We start from the raw sequence: 22,600 nt of genomic DNA, 5'->3' as shown, positions 1-22,600 counted from the left end.
TGACATCAGCAGCTGAATGAGACTTTATTTAGAAACAGGATTATTTTGTACAAAAATCATGAATATAAAAACCAACAACTGAAAACCAGAAAAAAAGTTTTAGGAAGAAGAATGAAGCAAACGTTTCCACGTTCTCGTCTCGCACCGTTAACCTTTAAAGACACCATTTGTAAGAAAAGCAGATTTTTGAGTCTCATCCTGAACTTGTCAAATAATGGCGCTCTGGGTTTCCCAACTCATTCAAACACTGACGACCTGTCCTGCCATCCCAAAGTGCCACTTTTTGACGACTTGAGAATGAGACCCAAAAATCAACTTTTCTTACAAATAGCACCTTTAAGAATCAAGTCAAGAATTCAGGATACTTTCTTCTAGATTCAAGCACAGCTAACGTTGCTGCATGGCAAACATGATTGTAAACTTGAAGTTGATAGTTGAGAACCTGGTGGAACATCATCATAAGTCATTTGTTTTGCCAGTCGGCGCTCCAGTCCGTTTCTGTTTCTCATTAAGAGTTCGTAAGCATTAGCACAAAGTGAGCAAGCTGCACATGCGGCATCATGAGTGAACAATAAAACTTAAACGATTGCAGAGTTATCTTTATAATCCAACATGTTTCCTTTCAGTCCTGCCCTCTCTGCTCCTGGCGGATCTCTTTAGAAGATCCTGACGTCGTTTCTCGTTAAGAAGCTGCTGGATGCGTTTGTTTTGTGTTCGCTCACGGAATGGCGGCATCCGCGGCACAAAGTAGTTCTGCTGTCCCCTGGTGATATCACTGTCCAATCCCACGATCCGATACGGGACCTCATCCACTGAGTTGTTCTCCTTTTTAGGGAGTGGGAAGAAGAACGACGATGAAGACGCTGTTGGTGTTGGTTCAGTTCCTGTCAGATTAATTTTAGTTTGAAGGTTCCCCCCTTCTGATGTTCGGTTTGGTGATGATGTGGTGATGACGACGTCATCAGGGTCAGCTGACAGTGAGGTGGGGAACTCTGGAACGGCAGACGTCATAACCGGCATCAGTGTTGGACCTTGACTCTCAGCATTTGCTATGGGAGCTGTAGCAGGGGACATTGTGGTAGTGGTAGTTTTCCTCTTGAATAAATGAGATGGAGCAGTTCTCCTTGCACGTCTTGTAGTAGTAGTGGTAGTAGTAGTGGTGGTGGTAGTAGTAGTGGTAGTTGTTGTTGTTGGAATGATATCAGGAGTTTCAGAGGGAATAGAGGGATCCTCGTATGATGAATAATCATCATAATCGCCATACTCCACGTATACAAAGTCGGTAGTGCTCCTGCTGGTGGGGGGCGGAGTTACAGTGAAGCTTGGCGGTGGAGTCGTGATTATTTCACTGATTCCAGACCAAGAGGAGGTGGATAAAGTCATCGCCTCTGTGGTTAAACTCCATGAACTAGGAGACAAAAACAAGAAAGATCAGTGACATCAGATCAGGAGAGTTTAACACCCCTAAAAAATTGGTTTCAAATGTTAATAAAATATTTCATGTTGTTCTTACACTGACCTGCTACTCGAGGTCGGGGGATTTATGCTGCTAAAGTTGCTGAAGTTGCTGAAGTTGCTGATGTTTTCCTCGCTGCAGGACTTGCAGCACATCTGACGGTATCCAGCAATGGAGCAGTACCGACTCAACACCTCCATCCGGCAGAACACTGAACGGTCAGCACGACACCGCTGCCCTGGAGACAGAGCAATGGTTCAGTTAATGAAGTTTGACCACAAGGGGGGAAAAGGTGATCAGTGAGTTCAGCCGAACTAAAGATATAGATTTATCCTTTTCTATCCTCCTGTCCTGCCACTCTGCAGAATCAGTAAAAGTCATAGTCCAATACAATTAACCTTTAAACCATCAGCCGTCGTCCCAGATGAAAAAAAAATTTGGGAAATGAGGAGGAAGAGGAGAGATATGTAGAGGAAGAAGAGTAAGAGCAAACAAATTAGCAGAAACAGCAGGAAGATAAAGAAAAGAAGCATGTAGGGGAATCAGGACGATCGGGCACAAAGAGAGGAGGAGGAAGTGTGTTTTACTGGAGGAGATCTTTGGAGCTGGGAAGTCTGTGTTGGACCTGGACAGCCACTGAATGATGGAGTTCTTCGGGTCGCCTGCAGGGAGAGACAAACACAGTCAGCTACACACAAACTACGACTACCAACATCCCTCCCTTACTTTCATAAAGGTATAACAATGATTGGTCAATGCCTACCACTACAGGGCGGGGCCTGGCAGGTGCGGGTTGTGATTGGTTGAGGCTCACTGCAGTTTCGGGCTGAACCCTCGGAACCCGAACATGCAACTTGGCGCTCCTGAGTCCCATTTCCACATGACACCGAACACTACAAACATAACCATGTCAATCAGATTTTGATCAGTTAGTGATCTAGGGTCACACTTAACAAACATCCTAAGACTAGGAGTAATTTGTAGCTGGCCCAGACAGGTCGCGGTCCAGACAGAAAAAAGAAGATGTCAAGAAAGAAAAGTGTCAGGTAGTCCAGAAAGAAAGAAGTTAAAGATAATAGATACTAAAGAAAGAGAAGGCAATAAGTAGTCTGGAGAGAAATAAATTAGAGTTAGTCCAGTGAGAAGAAAGTTATAGGTAGTCCAAAATGACGCAAGTCACAGTTTGTCCAAAAAGAAGGAAATAACAGGTACAGTAGTCCACAGAGAAAGAAGTTACAGGTAGTACAAAAAGAAGGAAGTTACAGCTAGTCCAGAAAGAAGGACGATAGAGGTAATCCAGAAAAACATAAGAGGTATTCCAAAAAGAAGTGCATTAGAGGTAGTCCAGAAAGAGGGAAGTAAAGGTAGTCCAGAAGAAAGAAAAACAAAACAGAAGTTACAGTTATACGTAGTTCAAAAAGACAGAAGGTACTGTAAGCCCAAAAGGAAAGAAGTTACAGGTAGTTCAGAGAAATAGGAGTTAGAGGTCGTCCAGAAAAACAGAAGACAGAGGTAGTCCAGAAAGAAAGAGGCTAGAAGTAGTCCAGAAATACAGAAGGTAGTCAGAAAGAAGGAAGTTCAAGGTAACTAGAAAGAGAAATTTAGAGGCAGTCCGGAAATAAGAAGGGAAAAGTATTCCAAAAAGAAGGAAATCAAAGGTAGTCCAGAAAGAAAGAGTTTATAGGTAGTCCAGGGAGACAGAAGTTAGACATCGTCCAGAAATACAGAAGAGGTAGTCAGAAAGAAGGGAGTTCAAGATAACTAGAAGGAGAAATCTAGAGGTAGTCCGGAAAGAAGGGAAAAGTAGTCCAGAAAGAAAAGAAATTATAGGTAGTCCAGAAAGAAGTAAATTGGAGGTAATCCAGAAAAACAGAAGAGGTAGTCCAAGAAGAAGTAAGTTAGAGGTAGTTCAGAAAGAAAGAGTTCATATGTAGATCAGAGAGACAGAAGTTACTGTTGCCACAAAAGGAAAGACGTTCTAGGTAATCCAGACAGGAGGAGGTTTAAGGTAGTCCAGAAAAATAGAAGTTAGTAGTCATCTAGAAAGACAGAAGACAGAGTTTATAGGTAGTCCAGGGAGACAGAAGTTAGACATCGTCCAGAAATACAGAAGAGGTAGTCAGAAAGAAGGGAGTTCAAGATAACTAGAAGGAGAAATCTAGAGGTAGTCCGGAAAGAAGGGAAAAGTAGTCCAGAAAGAAAAGAAATTATAGGTAGTCCAGAAAGAAGTAAATTAGAGGTAATCCAGAAAAACAGAAGAGGTAGTCCAAGAAGAAGTAAGTTAGAGGTAGTTCAGAAAGAAAGAGTTCATATGTAGATCAGAGAGACAGAAGTTACTGTTGCCACAAAAGGAAAGACGTTCTAGGTAATCCAGACAGGAGGAGGTTTAAGGTAGTCCAGAAAAATAGAAGTTAGTAGTCATCTAGAAAGACAGAAGACAGAGGTTAGAGGTAGTCCAAAAGGAAAGAAGTTATAGATAGTACAGAGACAAAGGAAGTTGCACATAGTCCAGAAAGAAAGAAGTTAGAGGTAGTCCAGAAAGATGTACGTTTGAGGTAACTAGAAAGAGAAATGTAGAGGTAGTCTGGAAAGAAGAATGGAAAAGTAGTCCAGAAATAAGGAAGTTACAGGTAGGTCAGAAAGAAAGAGGTTATAGGCAGTCCAGAAAGAAGAAACTTAGAGGTAGTTGAGAAAGAAAGGAGGCAGGGGTTGTCCAGAAGGAACAAAGAGATGGTCAAGAATGAGGGAAGTTAGAGGTAGTCCACAAAGAAATGAGTAAGAGATAGTTCGGAAAAAAGGAGGTGGCAGTAGTCCAGAGAGAAGTTGGAGGTGATCCAAAAAAGGAAAGTAGGCAGTAGTCCAGAAAGAAGGAAGGTGGGGGCAGTACAAAAGGAGAAAGGCAAAGGTAGTCCAGAGAGAAGGAGGTTACAGCTAGTCCTGAAAATAAGTAACAAAAAGTTAGAGGCTGTCCAACGATTTTGGAGGATAGTGGTAAGATAACTTTGTGACTTTCTGAATAGTCTCCTGGTTTCACTGTTCATACCGGGGTCCAGGGCCCAGCTCGCCAGGAAGCAGGACAGGGGAGGCGGTTGCAGGTTTGTTTCCCATCTGGGCGGTCCTCACCACAGAGTTTGCTGTGCACCGAACGCTTTTGTTGTTGCTGCCCCGTACTGGAAGTCTGCTGGCAGCTCACCCAGCGACGCTGCCACCCAGTCTGACCACAGGAGGCGCTGCAGTCCTCCCACTCCCCGGTCACCCAGCTGAGGCAGTAGAACAATAGGTTTTCATGCAATAAACTATGCTTTGTTATTGGATGTGAGGTACACTGACATTTTACTTCCCCTTAACCATTCATTTCTAGCCAGTTGGGTTTCCCCTTAATATGAGTGCAAGGTTGTGTGAGTCATTTGAATGTGTATCTGTATATCTATGTACATCTTGCCATGTTGTTATGTGAACCATTCCTATAGAAAGAGGTTTAAAATGGATCAAATTTGGTGTCAGTACAGAACCACCTTTACCTGCAATCAGCCAAAATGTGCCTAACATGGCGAGCTGTAGTGTGTTACCCTGGCAACCTGTAGTGTGTTACCGTGGGGAACTGCAGGCATTGGAGTTGCAGCTGCGGCTGATAGCTCTCGGTTTATTAATGCTGGAGCAGAACATCCTGTGAACCATTTTACCATCAGCCTTCCTCCTGCAGCCGAACCGTGTGTACTGTTTTCCTGGCAACCAGACAACAGTGTTAAACACCATGCAGCTGTTACCCTGGAAACCACATAAGACAGCTAACTACCACGCTGATAACCAGCAAAAGAGTTCAAACCTCCTCCGCAGGGTTTCGAGCAGTGGGACCACTTCTTCAGCGCCCACTCGTAGAAGATGCCGTCCTCGTGCAACAGGTTGGACTCAAGCGAGGACCGGAGACGATCCTGGATGACGTACTTGTAAGATACTGTCACCTTTGAGTCGTCATGGGAATGCACCTAACAGGCAGAAACATAGGTAGGCAGTGGTTTCTCCAATTTAGACTCTATTAAGATGGAATGACAGCATGTTGGACTTAGTTTGTCTTGTTGATGGACTGACCATGAGCAGGACTCCGTATTTCAGTGGACCTGTGGTCTGGACCGATTCCTTCTCCTCAGTGTTGCTGTACTGCCACATGACACCCTTCTCAATCACCACTCGGGATTCTGGGAGCTCGTCTTCATCGTTGAGGAAGAGGTGACCCGTGTCCTGGTTCTTCACCGCTGGAGCAGGAAACAATGAAAATAAGATTTTTCACTTAATGGTGGGCTGCAGAGTTCTTCAAGTTGGACAAAACAAGGGCCTCCTCCCTTCTCTTACCCAGGATGTGAGGAGTCCCTTTGAATTCCTGGATCAGCAGGTGTCGGGCTCCTTTGGGGATCTCCAGGATCTTCAGGTAACCTACGTCATGGGAAGAGTAATCATTATTGATCATTGATCATTAATCGGTCAGTAATGAAGACTACCAGTCCCCATCACTGTCTTTTGCATGGCAGGACTGGCTTAAATACCTGTGTAATAATAATTTCGGGGCCCTAATCTTCACTTGTCATTCACAGAACATCAACTTCCTGTTCAACAGTTTCGTACTGAATGAGGTTAAAAGAGCTCCAGTATTTGAATGGAACATGTTTCAGTCTGACACAAAACTTCAGGAACCTGAAGTATCTCCTCTGATGAGATATTTTTCAGAGACCTTGTTTCTTGGTGCTGCGGGTGAAGTTTCCTTTGATGATTTTACAGCTGGAGTTATCTCCTCCACAGACACCACATCGATCCTCCTGCATGTCTGAAGCAATCTGTCCGTCACAACCTACATGCTGTATGGGGAGGAAACAGGGAGAAGAAGATTTTAGTTTGAAGATCAGTTGGGGAAGTGTGTTGGTCCAACACTTCTAACATTCAATTGGTGAAACTCAGCAGCTACAGTGAAGATTTTAGCTTAAAAATGGTGTGTAAATAACATCTTTTCTGATTAGTTTGGGCTCTTTGGGCTTCCAGTGACTTCTTCTCATGTTCTTTTTCGGTTGATTTTTACAATTTAAAACAAGTACCCATTTACTTTTCTAACCCTAAAACACTTCACCCGCCTTTCCATCAACATGGGAAGAAGATACTAGAAATGAGTTTTCATCTTTGGTTGCACTGTTCCTTTAATGTCTAGATGTTATGTTATTAAGGTGATGCAATAAATACTTTATGCAATAAAATTACATTAATACAATCACATAAGCTTAAGAAGTTGAGAAACTAAATAAAGACCTCACACTCTCCTCCTACGCAGACACTATGGCCGTCACTGTAGGAACACGGCGTCCCATCATACACCATTCTCTTCATGGAAACCACTGCGGCTGTTTCGTTTGACTGACAGTACAGACGACAGCGCTCATCAGCTGCAAACACACAGAAATATAATGATCCAAGACAGCAGTGTCAAAGCTACGTAAGGTAAAACATTTAAAGTGGAACATTAAGAGTTTAAAGAAATGGAAATCAAAATATTTTCAGACTTTAAAGAGTTAAAGAGAGAGGAGAGGCCACAAGTTTCCTTCCAATAACAGATTCCTGACTGATGAGTTTAACATATGAACACACACGCATACACACACACACACACACACACACACGCACACACACACCCAAATACACATTAAAACACACACACACACACACACACACACACACACACACACACACACACACACACACACACGCACGCACACACACACACACACACACACACATTTTTTCCAAACTTACAGATTAGATTAAAGTTTCCTCTCTGCTCTGTCTGTGTTTGCACTGGGTTTCTCTGTGTGTTTGTGTTTGTGTTTGTGTTTAATGTGTATAATAAAATATTTATTAAAATGTGTGTTTTACAAATTATGTGTGTATTATGTGTGTATTTATGATCAGGGTGTAGGTGTGTGTTATGTGTGTATTATAATGTGTGTATTTACGGTCAGGGTGTTGGTATGGCAGCCAGTGATGTTTTCTTCCTTCATGTTCATGAAATGGATCCCAGACTTTACACTGATCCTCCCTGAAAGAGAAAAACAACACATATCAACCTACAGAAATACACAAACACAACTCAACTAGAACAACACAACACTAAACATGATGACACAACACAACTTAACATAACACAACTAAACTCAACACAACACAACACATAACGACACAAACACAACTAAACATAACACAAATATAATGAAATGACACAAGTAAGCACAACAGGACGCACCTTAATATAACACAACTCAACACAACACAATTACAACTAAACATAACAACACAAGACAACACAACACAACACAAAAGAGCACAACACAACTCAACATTACACACCTCAACATGGCGCAAAACAACACAAGCACAAACACAACCCAACACAATGCAGCTCAGCACAACTAAGCACAACACAACACAACACAACACAACACAACACAACACAACACATCTGTAAATGCACACACTGGGGTACATGGAGTCCAGTCGAGTCCAGGTGAAAGGATTGGACAGTAGATCTACTGACCTGAAGTCGGTCAGTGGTGGACACTCTTCTTTGCTGCACAGCTGGAACTCATAACTGTTTCCGAAGCAGGTGCGCCCACCGTTGGCTGGACTGAGAAAAACAACAGGTTAGTCTCTCTGATTGGTGCGTCTCATGTGTGACATCACTGATGACTTACAACTCACTCACGCTGGATTGTCGCAGTGCCTGGCCCGAAACCTGACCCCACCTCCGCAGCTCCTGGAACAGCTGCCAAACGGACTCCATGTTCCCCAGCTGCCATCTTGTCTCAGCATGTCAGGGGTCAACTTCATGCAGTAACCTTTGAAACAGTGCTGCAAAGAGAGACAGCTATCATGGAGATGTAAAGGAAGATGAGACCAGAGCTGGATTCAGGACTTGTTAGCCTAGCTTAGCATGAAGACTGGTAGCTGTGAAAAAGACTAGCCGTCTACAGCCATGCTAGCAGCTCTGCTTTGCACAGCAGTGCTTTGAGCTAAATGCTAACATAAGCATGCTAACATGTTCACAGTGACAATGCTATCATGCTGAGTCTAGTTTGTTAGCATGCTAACATTAGCACATTAGCAGTAACCACAAAGTACAGCTGAGGCTGATGGGAATGTCATTAGCTCTGCAGGTATTTGATCATAAACAAAAGGAAGTTATTAATTGCTGACCTGACATAGAGACTATCCATAGTCGTTGACACATTCAGGGGATAAATTAGACATCCTGTCATCTAGTGAGCAATGACCCGAATGTGTCCTCACCTTCCCCGGTCCACACTTTGTCCCATCGAGTGGCGGACCTTTCTTGGTCTTACAGTAGAACGGGTTGTTGTAGTCACTGCACCACAGCTGTTTACAAGGGTCGATGGTTGCGTACTAGAGACAAACACACATATATAAAGATACACAGAATATCTCAAAATACAAAAATAAATCATACACATCCGGCCTAAACACAGACAAGCAGCAGGAAAAACTAATGTTCATTCACACAGCAGAAACAGAAAGTACAAATGTGTTTTAAATCTTCATAAAACCTCAGAGCCTGACTTCTTAAATCTGAGCCAGAGGGGAAACAATCAGGGCCAAACTGAAAGAAGCTGTGAAAAATGGATCAATTCAACACAAACAGGATGATCAGAACTGGGAGAGAAAACAATATAATTTCATCATCATGTTGCAATGTTGGAAACGCCCAGAACAGACTCCATCTGATTAAAGACTGCCGATACATTTGATCTAATGTGTTAGTTTAAATAGTCCTCCTGGGGAGGTTTTCTGTGTGATGTCATCAAACGGTTCTCAGTTAACATCCTGAACAGATGTGGTGTTGGCCTCCAACCCAAAAACACATCAGCAGGTCACATCAGCACACATCAGTCTCACTAAAACACATCTGAAAAACTCAAACATTCAACTCCTGCTTCAAGTGTTCCTTTGGAGGTCTTTTCATCCTCAGACTGATATTTACATAGTTTTCTGACATCCTTATTCGGTTTATTTTTATATCTTGCGGTCCTATTTCAAAAAGTACTTTAATATGTGTAAAAATTTAAAAAAACAGATGGACATACTGCAGTACAGAGACTGTATCCTGGTCCGAAGTCGAAGCGACACTGTTGGTCCATGGAGTACTGAAACCCTGGCAACTGAGGCAGAGCCGGCCAATCATGGTTGAATGGGTCATCACGGAGACAGTCATAGGTACTAAAGATAGACAGATAGACGGACAGATAATCGGTTCAGGTGATGCCTGATGTGGAATTAGGTTCAGTGTTTCTGTTGCTTACAGTAAGTGTACTAGTAGTAGTGCAAGTAGTACTCACTGCAGGTACTTGTGCAGCTCCATCCAGCTGCACCTAGACCAGTGATATCGATGGAAGGTGGCCTGGACTCGCGGAGACATGATGCTGCCCAATGGCACATCATCCTCACAGTCATTGGCTTCACCGTCATGCTCCATCCCTAACCTGAGACAGACAGAAAGATAATAAATAGAAACAACAGCAAATTCCAGTCAGCTACAGCACCTTGAGATGGTTATACAGTATTGAATCTTGGAAGATTTCTATACATTGTCGTAATGATGAAGGTGAGTCAGTTATTGTTTCTATGTGGACACTTGGATGACCTCATCTCTACATGGACACCTGCAGGTCAGTATCGTCTCTAAGTGGACACCTTAGAGTAATTATTGTCTTTGTCTGGACACCTGAGATTTGTTTGTGTCTAAATGGACACCTGGATGTCAGTACCATCTCTATCCTCTCTACTCAGACACCTGGGAGTCATTATTGTCTTTACCTGGATGTCGGAAATTTGTTTTTGTATCTTAATGGCTACCTGGAGGTCATTATCATCTCTACGTGGATGTAGGAGTAATTATTGGATCTACTGGGACACCTGGAAGTCATTACGCTCTCTACATGGACGCTTGGGAGTCAGCCATCATCTCTACGTAAACACCTGGGAGTCATTGTCTTCTATGTGGACACCTGGGAGTCATTACCATCTTTACCTGGACACCTGGAATTAGTTTTTGTCTCTACATGGACACCTAGGAGTCAATTATCATCTCTACATGGACACCTGGGAGTCACTAATGGCTCTACATTTTGTTATCATCTTTACATCTGAGTCATTATGATGTTGTTCTTAATTGTTGTTTTTTTATTCAGAATGTTTATTTTGTATAAATGTGAAATTGTTCCTTAATTACAAGTACTGCCAACAAATTTGCATTTAGTTGTAGTGTCTGTGTGTCTCACACGTGTCCTGTTTCATGGGCAGCTACGAAGGCTGAGGAAAAACCGTCCTCAAAGACGAGAACACAACTCCGATGCAGGTGACACATTCCTGTAACAGGAGCATAACCTGCGGAAAGAGATCAGAAGTTCTTCGTCAGGTGTAAGAGGTCTGGGCATGATCAGGCAGGTGGTGTTAGCAGCAGTACTCATAGTATTAGTGGCAGTTTTAGCAGTAGTACCCTGCATACCAGAGAGGGAAAATGCATGCCTTCGCAGGTAGACAGTGTTACTAGTAGTCCCTTAAGTTTTAGCAGTAAAATTACTGCTTGAATGGCAGAGAGGCCAAACTCTTGCCTGATCATGTAGAAGATGCTACTAGTAGTACTTGAAGTATTAGTGATGATAGTAGCCGTAGTGTCTGGCATGCTGAAGGGTCTGAACCCCAGCCTGATCAGGTTGATGGTGTTACTACTAGTACTTGTAGTATTAGTGGAGGTATTAGTAGTAGTACCTTGCATGCCAGAGGGCAGGAGCGCTTGCCTGGTCATGTAGATGATGTTACGAGTAGTACTTGTAGTATGAGCATTAGTGCTTTGCATACCAGAGGGACCAAACTCCAGTCTGATCATGGAGATGTTGTTACTAGTAGAAGTTGAAGTACTAGTGGTAATATTAGCTGTAGTGCCTTGCATGCCAGAGGGTCTGAACCCCAGCCTGGTCAGGTAGATGGTGTTACTACTCGTATTAGTGGAGGTATTAGCAGTGGTCCCTTGGGTGCCAGGCTGTTGGAACTCTTGCCTTATCATGTAGATGGTGTTACTAGTAGTACTTGCAGTATTAGTGGAGGCATTAGTAGTAGTGCCTTGGATGCCAGAGGGACCAAACATTTGCCTGATTGTGTAAATGGTGTGACTAGTAGTACTTGCCGTTTTAGTGGTGGTCTCAGCAAAAGTACTTTGCGTGCCAGAGAGACTGGACTCTAGGCTGGCCAGGTAGATGGTGTTACTTCTAATACTTGTAGGATTAGTGGAGGGATTAGCAGTAGTACCTTGCATTTTGAAGGGACCAAATCCTAGCCTGGTCAGGTAGATGGTGTTACTATTAGTATTTGTAGTATTAGTGGAGCTATTCGTAGTAGTACCCTGCATGCTGAAGGGGCCAGAATCTTGCCCAGTCAGGTAAATGTTGTTACTAGTAGTACTTGCAGTATTAGTGGAGGTATTAGCAGTAGTACCCTGCATGCCGGAGGGACCGAACTCCTGCCTGGTCAGGTAGATGGTGTGGTCGTGCTGCTCGGCATGACTCTGCTCTCTCTGCTGGAGATACGACCATCCACAAACATTCTCCAAACTCTTCTGGGGATTCCCCACAGAGACCATATCCAGGGACTGATGGAGAGACCCATTTTGCATTTATTATTTCTTTTGAATTTACATGCAATATGTAAGAGTAAACATTTAAAAACATAATTTTGTATTAATGGATTTGCCTGGGAGTTAAGGCATTGTTTAGTATCAGTAACAGAATGCTCTGTTGCACTTTTTCTCTTGGAATTTATTTTGTTGGGTTAAGCAAAGTACCATACAGGATGGACATCCTAAAGTACATAAACTTACCACCAAAACTATACAAATACTATTTTTGGAATAAAACGCCCAGGGAGATTTGACCAGATCATTTGAAAGCAAGGTGGGAAATGGAAATGGTGGTTCTCTTTATGAACAGCTGCAACACCACCTCCCTGACCCTCGTTATATATCTAGATTTTAGAGTGAAACTTTCACAGAGCTAGTTATAGAGAGTACAGCTTTTGAACACCTGAGGATCGACAGGCGGCTGTAGCTCAGTGGGTAGAGCAGCAGGCTGGTTCGAAACCCTGGCTCCCCTGGGCGGAACTGAGCTACAGGCCGAAGTATCCTTGAGCAAGATACTGAACCCCAACATTGCTCCTGGCGTGCAGTTGGCACCCTTTAGGGCAGCCTCTGGCGCCAGAAGGGCCCTGCGATGAGCCAGCAACCATCCAGGGATATACCCTAGCCTCTGCCCATTAGAATACTGGGATAGGCTCCAGCAAGCCGCAACCCACCACCCCCCCCACCCCCCGGCAGCAACATCTCCCGCGACCCACATAGGATTAAGCGGCAAAAGAAAATGAGAGATGAGAGATGAGAGGTTCGACAGGCGCGTAGGAGAAAACCAAGGGCTGAAGAAATCAGAAAAAAAACTCCTGCACTCTCATTACATTATCAAGATAACCTGATGAAGCCGAGATCAAACAGCACTGACTTTGTTGGCCTGTAGTAAGAGGACCCCACAAAGCAGAAGGTGAGCAAAGCTGAAGTTTCCACAGCATTTATTGAAAACTTCTACCCTGACAACACGAAGAACTGAAAAAGAAAACTTGTCCTTCCTATTCACATGTTCATTTATAGACATCATAAACCTTTGGTAGCTTTAAAAGAGGGTTTAGTACCTTTGATGGAGACAACATGATGATTCTGACCAGAACTACATTGATGTTGGCACCAAGAGAATGATCTTGATAGATCTCATTAACCTGGAACAGACAAAGAGAGAAAAGTGCTGAAATATTCATAGTAAAACAATCAATTCATCTGCCTATCTGACCATCTATTCTTGATTCTGGAAAATCCATTTGCCACTGAAATAAAAATATGTGTTTCCACTTACAATGTTCATGAGTGTCAGTAGATATTTCTGAATGTGGTCTCGGCCATGGAAAAGAAGAACAGAATAATCCACAGCTAACAGAACCTGCAGGAGGAAAAACAACTTTCAGATTGGTTTAAAAGTTAAGTAAACTCTACATGAATCAGAGTTCATCAAACTATTTCATTCACCTCAATGTTAAAGAGTTCAGCCTCCTCAATGTAACGCCGCCGTCGAGCTGAGCCAGATCTTGACCACAACTCATTCTGGTTCAAGTTCAGAGAACCTAAAAGAGGACCTAGAGACAACCAAAAGAAACATCTCAGTAATCATGAAAGTCATTCTTACGCACAGTTCTCTAGTGAAGTGAAGTTTTTTTAGCTTGTTTGACATTGATGTACATGTGCATGTCAAAATGATTCTTGGGTGACCTCAGTGACTCTCAGGTGACTCCGACAACTCTTACTTGAGTCCAACAACAAGCAGGTGACTTAAAAACTCTCATGTGAGTCTGAGGACTCTCAGGTGACCTCAAACACTTTCAGGTGACTGTACCAAATCTCATATAACCTCCAAGACTTTGGAGTGACTCCAACGACTCTTGCATGACCTCAAAGACTCTTAGGTGACTTGACTTTAGCGACTCTCGGGTGACCTTAATGACTATCTAGTGACCTTAATGACTCTAAGGTGACTCTAACAACACTTGGATGACGTTAAAGACTCTCAAATGACCAAAATGACTCTCATGTGACCTCAACAACAATCAGGTGACCTCAAAGACCCTTAGGTGACTTGAACAACTTTCAGGTGACTTCAGAGATTCTCAGATGACTCTAAAGACTCTTAGGCGGCCTTAAAGACTATAAAATGGCATCAACAACTATCAGGTGATGCCAATGATTGTCAGGTGACTAAAGACTCTCAGGTGTTATCAATAACTCTCAGATTACTGATTCTCCACAAAATAAAGTTTTGGAAAAAAGTGTTATATTCTCTAGCAACCGCTCTCCTTGTGAGTTCTTGCCTATTATATAAAAGCTACATCAGTTTAAAACTAGCTGAATCTTTCACTGATCTTTGGACAGACAGAAACAGATGTTTGCTTCTGAAGGTGTGCCATTGAGCATGAACCAGAACGAATCTCTGCGCTATAGTCATTTTACATATAAGTGCTACCAGAGTTGAGGCCATGCTGTGTTGCCAGATGTTGGAGCAAAGCTGGGTTTTCAATGGCCAGTGAAGGAGACAGAACGAAACTACTCATGCTAACATCTCCTAAAGGCCACAGTGTTCATCACAGCCTCAATATGAAAGTGTTGGAAGAGAAACAATTAAAATGTTCAACTTTACGTTTGAACAAATGATTTTCCGATTTGTTTTGTTCTTCTGTTGTATTCCAAAAATGACCTAAAATAAAGACCTCAAAGATGGTTTCTCATGCATGTAAATCCATCTTTCGATCCATCACGACCCCTGTTGTCTGTGATAGAGTAACTAAGAAAGGGTTAAGCTCTACAGCCTTGACGGAGAAACTCGTCCTGTGAGACCAAACATGAATATTGTGGCTGCAGGAGTGACTGTTTACTGTAACACAGACCAGAACAGACGGTCAGATGTTGAAGATGTTTTCACTGAGATTAAACATGCAGGTCAACGTACTGTTGTCTAGTAAACCTCCTGAATACAAACAAGAACAAGAATGTTCAGTTTCTGTTTCTCTGAGTCAGATTTTTCATCTACATGTGACCATTACTCACCGTGCAATGTTGCTTTATTCTGTAAACAACAAAAGTAAGTCAGCTGATCTGAGGTTTAACATCCAACATCCACTGGAATGTAATAAAAAAACAAACTTTTTTTTAAAAAAGAAAGCAGGTTTATCTTCCCAAAACTAGTAAGAAGGGATTGAATGCTAGTGACTGTATGCAAAACAGGAAGGAACAAAGACAGTCAATATTTAATATTGTTGACATATTTTCATAATCGGAGAAGAACTTTAAGAGATACTTGCATTTTATCTCTTAAATTTTATTTATTTTTTACAAATATATATATCACATTGTCCTGCCAAAAAGAAAATAAGTAGGTTTAGTGATCATAGCTCTGTGGATCATGTCCCTTATAGAGTTATTGTTCATTTTCTTACTAGCAACAAATAAGTCCTGACGTGCACCTCTTGAGGTTTGTGCATGTTCTCTACAGGAACACTGATATCGAATAAAAATATGTGTGATATGTCAACATATTATAATCCTTTTTTTGTTACACATCTGACATACATGTATGTTGTTACTGTCCATGTTTTGTGTTTGAAACATAAATCCTGGTTACTTTAAATGTGCATAAAAACATCTGTTGGATCTGTTGTGAAGGAAATGACATAAGCGATCAGTAACAGACACTCTGAGGTCACGCTGTTCTGCCGGAGGCTCGGGATGAGTTTAACTGAGGTGAACAAAAACTCTCTCCCCATTGGCTGATGCTGCTTTGAAGACAAACAGATTTGAGTCGTCAGTGACTGAGAGGACGAGCGAATCAGGAGCTGAACTATCTGTCAACTCTCAGTCCAAAACCTCCAAAACCTCCAAAACTCTGAACCTCGCACTGCCACGTCGCAGCTGGCTGAGTGTGTGTGTGTGTGTGTGTGTGTGTGTGTGTGTGTGTGTTGTGAAGCTCCCATTGCGTCTGCCAAGCTTCCTGGAACAATTTCTCTGTTTTCAGTTTGATTCTTTCCTTCTGCAGAAACAACATAGCAGGAGCTAAAAACGGTTTCTGCCTTTGTTTATCACTTGATTTCACCTCTTAATGTCACGTGAGGGACTGACCTGCCAAACCACATTTCATTCATATAACTAACCACAAATTCATATTTCATATTGGACTACAGCATTCAGATAGAGAAGCAGTTCCTGAAGAAAGTGTGTGTGATTGCTGAAGTATTGATTGTGAAAAGCCTGATGACTGTTTTTTAAAAAGTAACCAGAAGTTATACTTGAGTAAAAGTATCTGATATGTACTTAAGTATCAAAAGTACAGGTAAATAAGTTATTTAAATATTCATGGTTATGTGTATACTATATACTATTTGGTCGACCTGCACGATTATGGGATCCGATTTTCAGCAGTTTTCTGATTTTCGGAATCAGTTTTGTTTTTTTTCATCCGATAACCAATCAATCAAATTTGAAGCAAATTTAAAAATACATTACTTTGGCTCTTAAAAATAACTACTAACTAAAGTTATTAAGTAAATGTAGGGATTAGTACGTTATTTGCCTCAAAAAATGTATTTAAGTAAATGTACTCCATCACTGGTTTTCTTACCTCGGAGGAAGTCATCAGCAGTTTGATTGACAGCTTCAGATTGATTGACAGCCTGTTGGTTCTTGATGATGGCTGAGGAGCGATAAACAATGTGTTGTCTTCCTCCTTCCTCCTCCTCCTCTTCTTCTCCTTCTTTACTTCCTGACCTCGGTCGATCCCACGGCTCGATAAAAAATTCCTCCTGACCCATTCGGATCAACCCAGCCTGAAGACACAGAGAGCTGTTATCTACTGTTTAATCTAATGTATGATCTAATTTTCATCTACTGTTTAATTTACTGTTTCTTTTACTGTTTCATCTTCTGTAAATCTAGTGTTTAATCTACTGTAAATGTATTATTTCATCAATTGTTTTATTTACTGTAAACATACTGTTTAATCTAATGTCGCTCCACTGTTTCGTTAACTGTTATTCTGCTTTAAATGTGCTTAAATGTACTGAAGTCTAAGTTAGTGTTATTTTAGCGTGAGTCAGTCAACATTATTGAAGTGTGAGTCAGCATTGTTTTAAATGTGAGTCAGTATTATTTAAGTGTGTCAATATTATTTGTGTGAATCAGCATTATTTTAGTTTGAGTCAGCGTTATTTATGTGTGAATCAGCATTATTGAAGTGTGAGTCAGCATTATTTTAAATGTGAGTCAGCATTATTTTAGTGTGAGTCAGCGTTATTCAAGTGTGAGTCAGCATTATTTTAGTTTGTGTCAGCGTTATTGAAGTGTGAGTCAGCATTATTTTAGTTTGTGTCAGCATTATTGAAGTGTGAGTCAGCATTACTTTAAATGTGAGTCAGCATTAATTCATTGTGAGTCAGCATTATTTCATCGTGCATCAGCGTTATTTCCGTGTGAGTTGGCAGTTTCCCTCCTCAGTTGAAAATCTCTACATGATAATCCCGCAGCATCACTAATGACCGAACACCACCATTTCAACACAAACAGATTAATTCTGTTCAATGTGTTTAGACGTTCCTGTTATTTTGTCCACCATCAGTTGTTCCTGCTTTAAGTTACATCAGCGGTTGCAGCAGGAAAATATTCCTCTCTTCTTTTTCCCTCTTTCCATTTCTTTCCTTCTCGTTTTTCTCCCTTTAAACGCCTCTCATCTTTCCTTCACATCTGGCTTCAATCAGGCGGCTCAGCTCACGCTGTAAGAAGTGGCGATAAACTGAGACACAGTCAGACAGAGTTCAGTGAGTTAAAGCAGCTCAGGTCTTCATGTTTAACAGTGTTTTTTCTGTGTCTCTGCAGCCTGAAGTCTTTTCAGTCTCACATGAATCGACTTGTTTCCCTGCACTGTTTCCCTTCCTGCTGACTTTAACTAAACTTCTGAAAGTAATCTCTTTTTTTTTTTTTAGTTTGACAAGCTGGTTTTATTGTGATATTATTAATGTTGTTGTTGATCCTTTAACATAAAAATGTTCCTTTAAGATTTTTGTGTGATGAGACATTTATCATCAATCAACGAAAGCTGCAGCAGCGACACTTTTCTTCTGTTTTAATGATACGTGAAGATTTTTCCTGTGTGGCTTTGAACTCAGGAAAAAATAATCTCATCATGCTGCACTTTTTTTGAGTGTTAAACTCCCTCTGTGGTTTCAGCTGCTCATATGTCGGCTTATACGAAAAGTCAGAAGGCTCAAAAAATACTAGCAGCTGTCAAAACATCTGCCTCCATCAGCAGCTTCTTCATAGAGGATGATGCTGATGATAATGTAAAGATTTAAGGATGTTTCTGTTCTAACATGTTTATATCCTTATAATCTTATCCAATTGTTGGTTTTCATGATGCAAATGTTTTATGTAACGTTAAAATAATAATAATAATAATAATGCAAACGATGTGCACACACAAAAACTTTCTCACATAAACTGGTTTTCGTAAAAGATCTCACTTTTCTTAAGATATCTGCAGGTGAACTAATGATGGAAGAGATGTACATTTATAGGAAGACATTTGTTTACATTGTTTGCTGAGTTCACTGCTTCTATTATTTTGCCGGCTATACGGCGTAAGATCATTTATAAACTTAATTCTTGTTGAGGAGGGGGTCAAAAGGGAGTCAGAGAAGAGATTGAGAGGTGTGAATGTAAGGGGGTAGTGACCAAGAGGTAGTGAGTAGGAGGGAGTGACCAGGAGGGAGTAAGAGAAGATATTGATCAGGAGATAGTAATAAGGAGGGAGTTGAAAGGAGAGAGTGTGAGGAGGGAGTGACCAGGGGGGAGTTGAAAGGAGAGAGTATGAGGAGGGAGTGACCAGGACATAGTGAGTAGGGAGTGACCAGGACATAGTGAGTAGGGAGTGACCAGGACGTAGTGAGTAGGAGGGAGTGACCAGGAGGGATTGAGGGGAGAGAGTGGTGAGTAGGGAGTGACCAGGACGTAGTGAGTAGGAGGGAGTGACCAGGAGGGAGTGAGGGGAGAGAGTGACCAGGACGTAGTGAGGAGGGAGTGACCAGGAGGGACTAAGAGATGTGAGTGATGAAGATGGAGTAAGAGGAGGGAGTGAGAGGGGAGAGTGAGTTAGGGAGTGACAAGGAGGGAGTGATAAGGGAGTGATGAGGAGGGGGTCAAAAGAGAGTCAGAGAAGAGATTGATAGGAGTGAATGTAAGGGGGTCATGACCAGGAGTTAGTGAGTAGGAGGGAGTCAGAGAAGGGAATGATCAGGAGAGAGTGTGAGGAGGGAGTGACCAGGGCATAGTGAGTAGTTACTTTTATGTGTAAAGCACTTTGTGCTGCACAGCGAAGTGTATGAAAAGTGCTATATAAATAAAGTTTTGTTTGATTGATTGATTGATAGTTGGGAGTGACCAGGAGGCAGTAAGGGGAGAGAGTTATGAGGAGGGAGCAACCAGGGGGGAATGAGGGGAGAGAGTGATGAAGAGGGAGTAAGATGCGGGAGTGAGAGGAGAGAGTGAGTTAGGAAGTGACAAGGAGGGAGTCAAAATAGAGTCAGAGAAGAGATTGAAAGGAGTGAATGTAAGGAGGTAATGACCAAGAGGTAGTGAGTAGGAGGGAGTCAGAGAAGGGAATGATCAGGAGAGAGCAATTGAAAGGAGAGAGTGTGAGGAGGGAGTGACCAGGAGGCAGTTGAAAGGAGAACTATGTTGAGGGAATGACCAGGAGAGAGTAAGAGAAGGGAGTGATGAAGAGGGAATGAATAGAAGGGAGTTAGGGGAGAGAAATAAGGAGGGAGTGATTGGTAAGGAGAGTATTTAGGAGGGAGTGATGAGGACGGAGTCACCAGTAGGGAGAGACCAGGGGGGAGTGAGAGAAGGAAGTGATGAGGATGGAGTGATCAGGAGGGAGTAAGTGGAGGGAGTGACCAAGAGGGAGTGATGAAGGGGAGTGAAAGAGAGAGAAGTCAACTGTCATCAGATGACACCTACCAGTCCGTCACAGTTGCTGATGGCGACAGACGTGTCCTCCATGTTTGACACCTCTCCTGTGTAAAAGCAGTCTGTGTCTCCTATTGGCTGAGAGTATTTCTGTCCTGACTCCTCCCACCACTCCATGGTGGCGGTGGGGGCCACGAGACGTGAGTTGGGACGCAGCTGCAGGTGGAGCTCCTGTCCGAACACGGTCACGTTGTAGAAAAGCCCCGCCTCCTCATCCCTGTAACCCCGCCCCCTCTCGCTGTGTCCTGTCTGGCTGGGCGTTGACGCTTCAATGGGCGGGATCTGGTCCAAGATGTCTGTTTGAGTCTGTCTTTTGTTTCTGATATTGTTTATATCAGTGGGCGTGTCCTGTGCAGAGTGGGCGTGTCTTTTGCTTCGGTGCAGGTGGTTGGCGGAGACTGACGCTGACAGGAAACGCCCCTCTGAGTTGGTCCTGATTGGACGAACGACATTGAACTCTGACAGGACCTGGTTGAGAGAATCTGAGAAAAAGAATAATTAAAATAACTTTTGTGTTTCTTCACCTGCTGGATCTTATTATAGCTTTTATAAACGTCAGTGGGATTTCCAATAAGGCTTTCTTCTTCTTTTCACTTTAAATCACCACAAGGAGAAAATCACAGTCCACAAACGCTTGCTTAAATGTCTAAAATTGTGACTGCAGTCTGGTGGGAGAGATTAATAAATGCACCACATGTTGAGCAAAATGTTAAAACCTGAAAAACAGAGTGAAAGCCTGTAACATCTGGACCTGAGAGCCAATCAGAGCCAAGCCGCCTTCTGCAGAGTGACATCAGCTAAGGCTGATCTCAGATCGTGTGTGTGTGTGTGTGTGTGTGTGTGTGTGTGTGTGTGTGAACAATATCTCAGATGATTTACAAAGAGGCTGCTCTCACTCTGTCTGAGGTCATGGAGGTCAAAGGTCACACACACACACACACACACGCACGCACGCACACACACACACACACAGATCATACACTCAGGATATGATGAAATATGATCTGAATCGTCCACATTCCCCAAACGCCAGAGACGCATAAACACGAAGATTTATGGGAAAAACGTGGAGAGGAAAGTTCCGTGACTCAGAGACAGAACTTCTTCTTCTTCGTCCAGAACAGTTTCCATCTGCCGCTGCAACTGTGAGAGCTGAACTGGGTACACTGGGAAAACTGGGAGAACATCAGGTGCTCAGTGATGGGTCAGCCTGTGTTAATGAACTGTTTCACCTTCACTGCAGAGGTCAGAGGTCACAGCCTGCCTGGGGGACTAAACAGCAACCACAGAAGAAGAAGACAGAACTGCAGGAGCTGTTACTGTCAATAAGATTAACAGCAGTGCTGGAGGTACTTACTGTACAGTTAGAAGAAGATCATGGAGTATTAACAATATATTAAACCATGGTCTGGGTAAATACTCAATTCTGATTGGCTACTGGTTGTCCAATAATTCTTGAAATAAAGAAATAAAAAAAAAACTGAATAACTTATTTACACACTGAGTTTATTCCTTTAGTGCATCATCCTCTGAACACTACAGCATGGCACATGTAACACATAGTGATGGAACGTAACTAAGTACATTTACTCAAGTACTGTACTCAAGTACAATGTTGAGGTACTTGTTCTTGAGTATTTCAATGTTCTCCAAATTCATACTTCCACTCCACTATATTAGGAGGCAAATATTGTACTTTCTACCAACTACATTTACTAGATAAATTTAGTTACCAGTTACTTTGCAGATTACTGCATCTGAGCCACAGTGCTGCATTCTTAAATCAATGTATTTGATCAGCAATCAGATTTTTAAAAAACACAGATTCCAATAACAAAATAAATGTTGAACTGATACTTAAGTACATTGTATTTAAGATACATAAGATTTACTAAAGTACTATTCATATAAGTGACTTTCACTTTTACCAGAGAAAAAGTAGTAACAGTAGTAGTAGTAGTAGTAGTAATGATAGCAGTGCTAATAGTAGAAGAAGTAGGAGTAGTAATAACAGCAGCTGTACAGCAGTAGTAGTAAAAGTAGTAGCAGTAGTAGTGTAGCTGCAGCAGCAGTGTGTCCCACTTGTGTTGACAGTGATGTATTACTAACAGTAACAGTTGTAGTACTTACTACAGCATTAACAGTGCCACCACCAGTAGCTGCATCAGTGGAAGTAGTAGTAGTAGTAGTAGTAGTAGTTGCAGTATCAGTAGTAGTTTCAGTAGTCATTTGTGTAGTTGCAGCAGCAGTGTGTCTCACCTGTGTTGTCAGTGATGTAAACTGAGTGTAAACCGTTCATCGGCAGAAGAAACACAATGATCAATAATCCATAATGAAGCTGGTCCATTCTGACAGAGAGAGACAGAGATGCAGATACAGAGAGGGAGAGAGACAGAATAAGTGAGAGCTGCTGTGTGCAGACTGAGCACTCTAACAGACAC

General features: G+C 42.2%; 1 protein-coding gene across 3 annotated transcripts; it reads right to left on the bottom strand.

The window, feature by feature from the left end:
• On the bottom strand, positions 1 to 22,565 carry LOC311269515 (A disintegrin and metalloproteinase with thrombospondin motifs 2-like). 3 transcript variants are annotated; one of them, XM_084373699.1, is made up of 25 exons: positions 22,419 to 22,565; positions 20,151 to 20,641; positions 16,762 to 16,966; positions 13,626 to 13,732; positions 13,456 to 13,557; positions 13,238 to 13,321; positions 11,999 to 12,152; positions 10,786 to 10,891; positions 9,844 to 9,987; positions 9,592 to 9,724; positions 8,780 to 8,893; positions 8,196 to 8,341; positions 8,028 to 8,117; positions 7,450 to 7,532; positions 6,749 to 6,882; positions 6,183 to 6,306; positions 5,807 to 5,887; positions 5,546 to 5,709; positions 5,283 to 5,442; positions 5,049 to 5,181; positions 4,500 to 4,716; positions 2,220 to 2,349; positions 2,044 to 2,118; positions 1,514 to 1,694; positions 1 to 1,408 (listed from the first exon to the last, which is right to left on the bottom strand). In XM_084373699.1, exons 1-25 carry the CDS (start codon positions 22,504 to 22,506, stop codon positions 601 to 603), a joined length of 4,254 nt encoding a protein of 1,417 aa, XP_084229825.1. In that variant the 5' UTR covers positions 22,507 to 22,565; the 3' UTR covers positions 1 to 600. The 3 variants fall into 3 exon arrangements, with proteins under 3 accessions (XP_084229825.1, XP_084229826.1, XP_084229827.1); XM_084373700.1 differs by having other exon boundaries at positions 13,456 to 13,539; XM_084373701.1 differs by having other exon boundaries at positions 1,520 to 1,694; positions 13,456 to 13,539.
• Positions 22,566 to 22,600: the final 35 nt, after the last annotated feature.

Source organism: Pagrus pagrus, assembly GCF_965226575.1.
Source record: "Pagrus pagrus genome assembly, chromosome: 14".
Classification (NCBI taxonomy): Eukaryota; Metazoa; Chordata; class Actinopteri; order Spariformes; family Sparidae; genus Pagrus; species Pagrus pagrus.
Note: the sequence above shows the minus strand (reverse complement) of the source record. Positions and strands in the feature narration are given on the sequence as shown.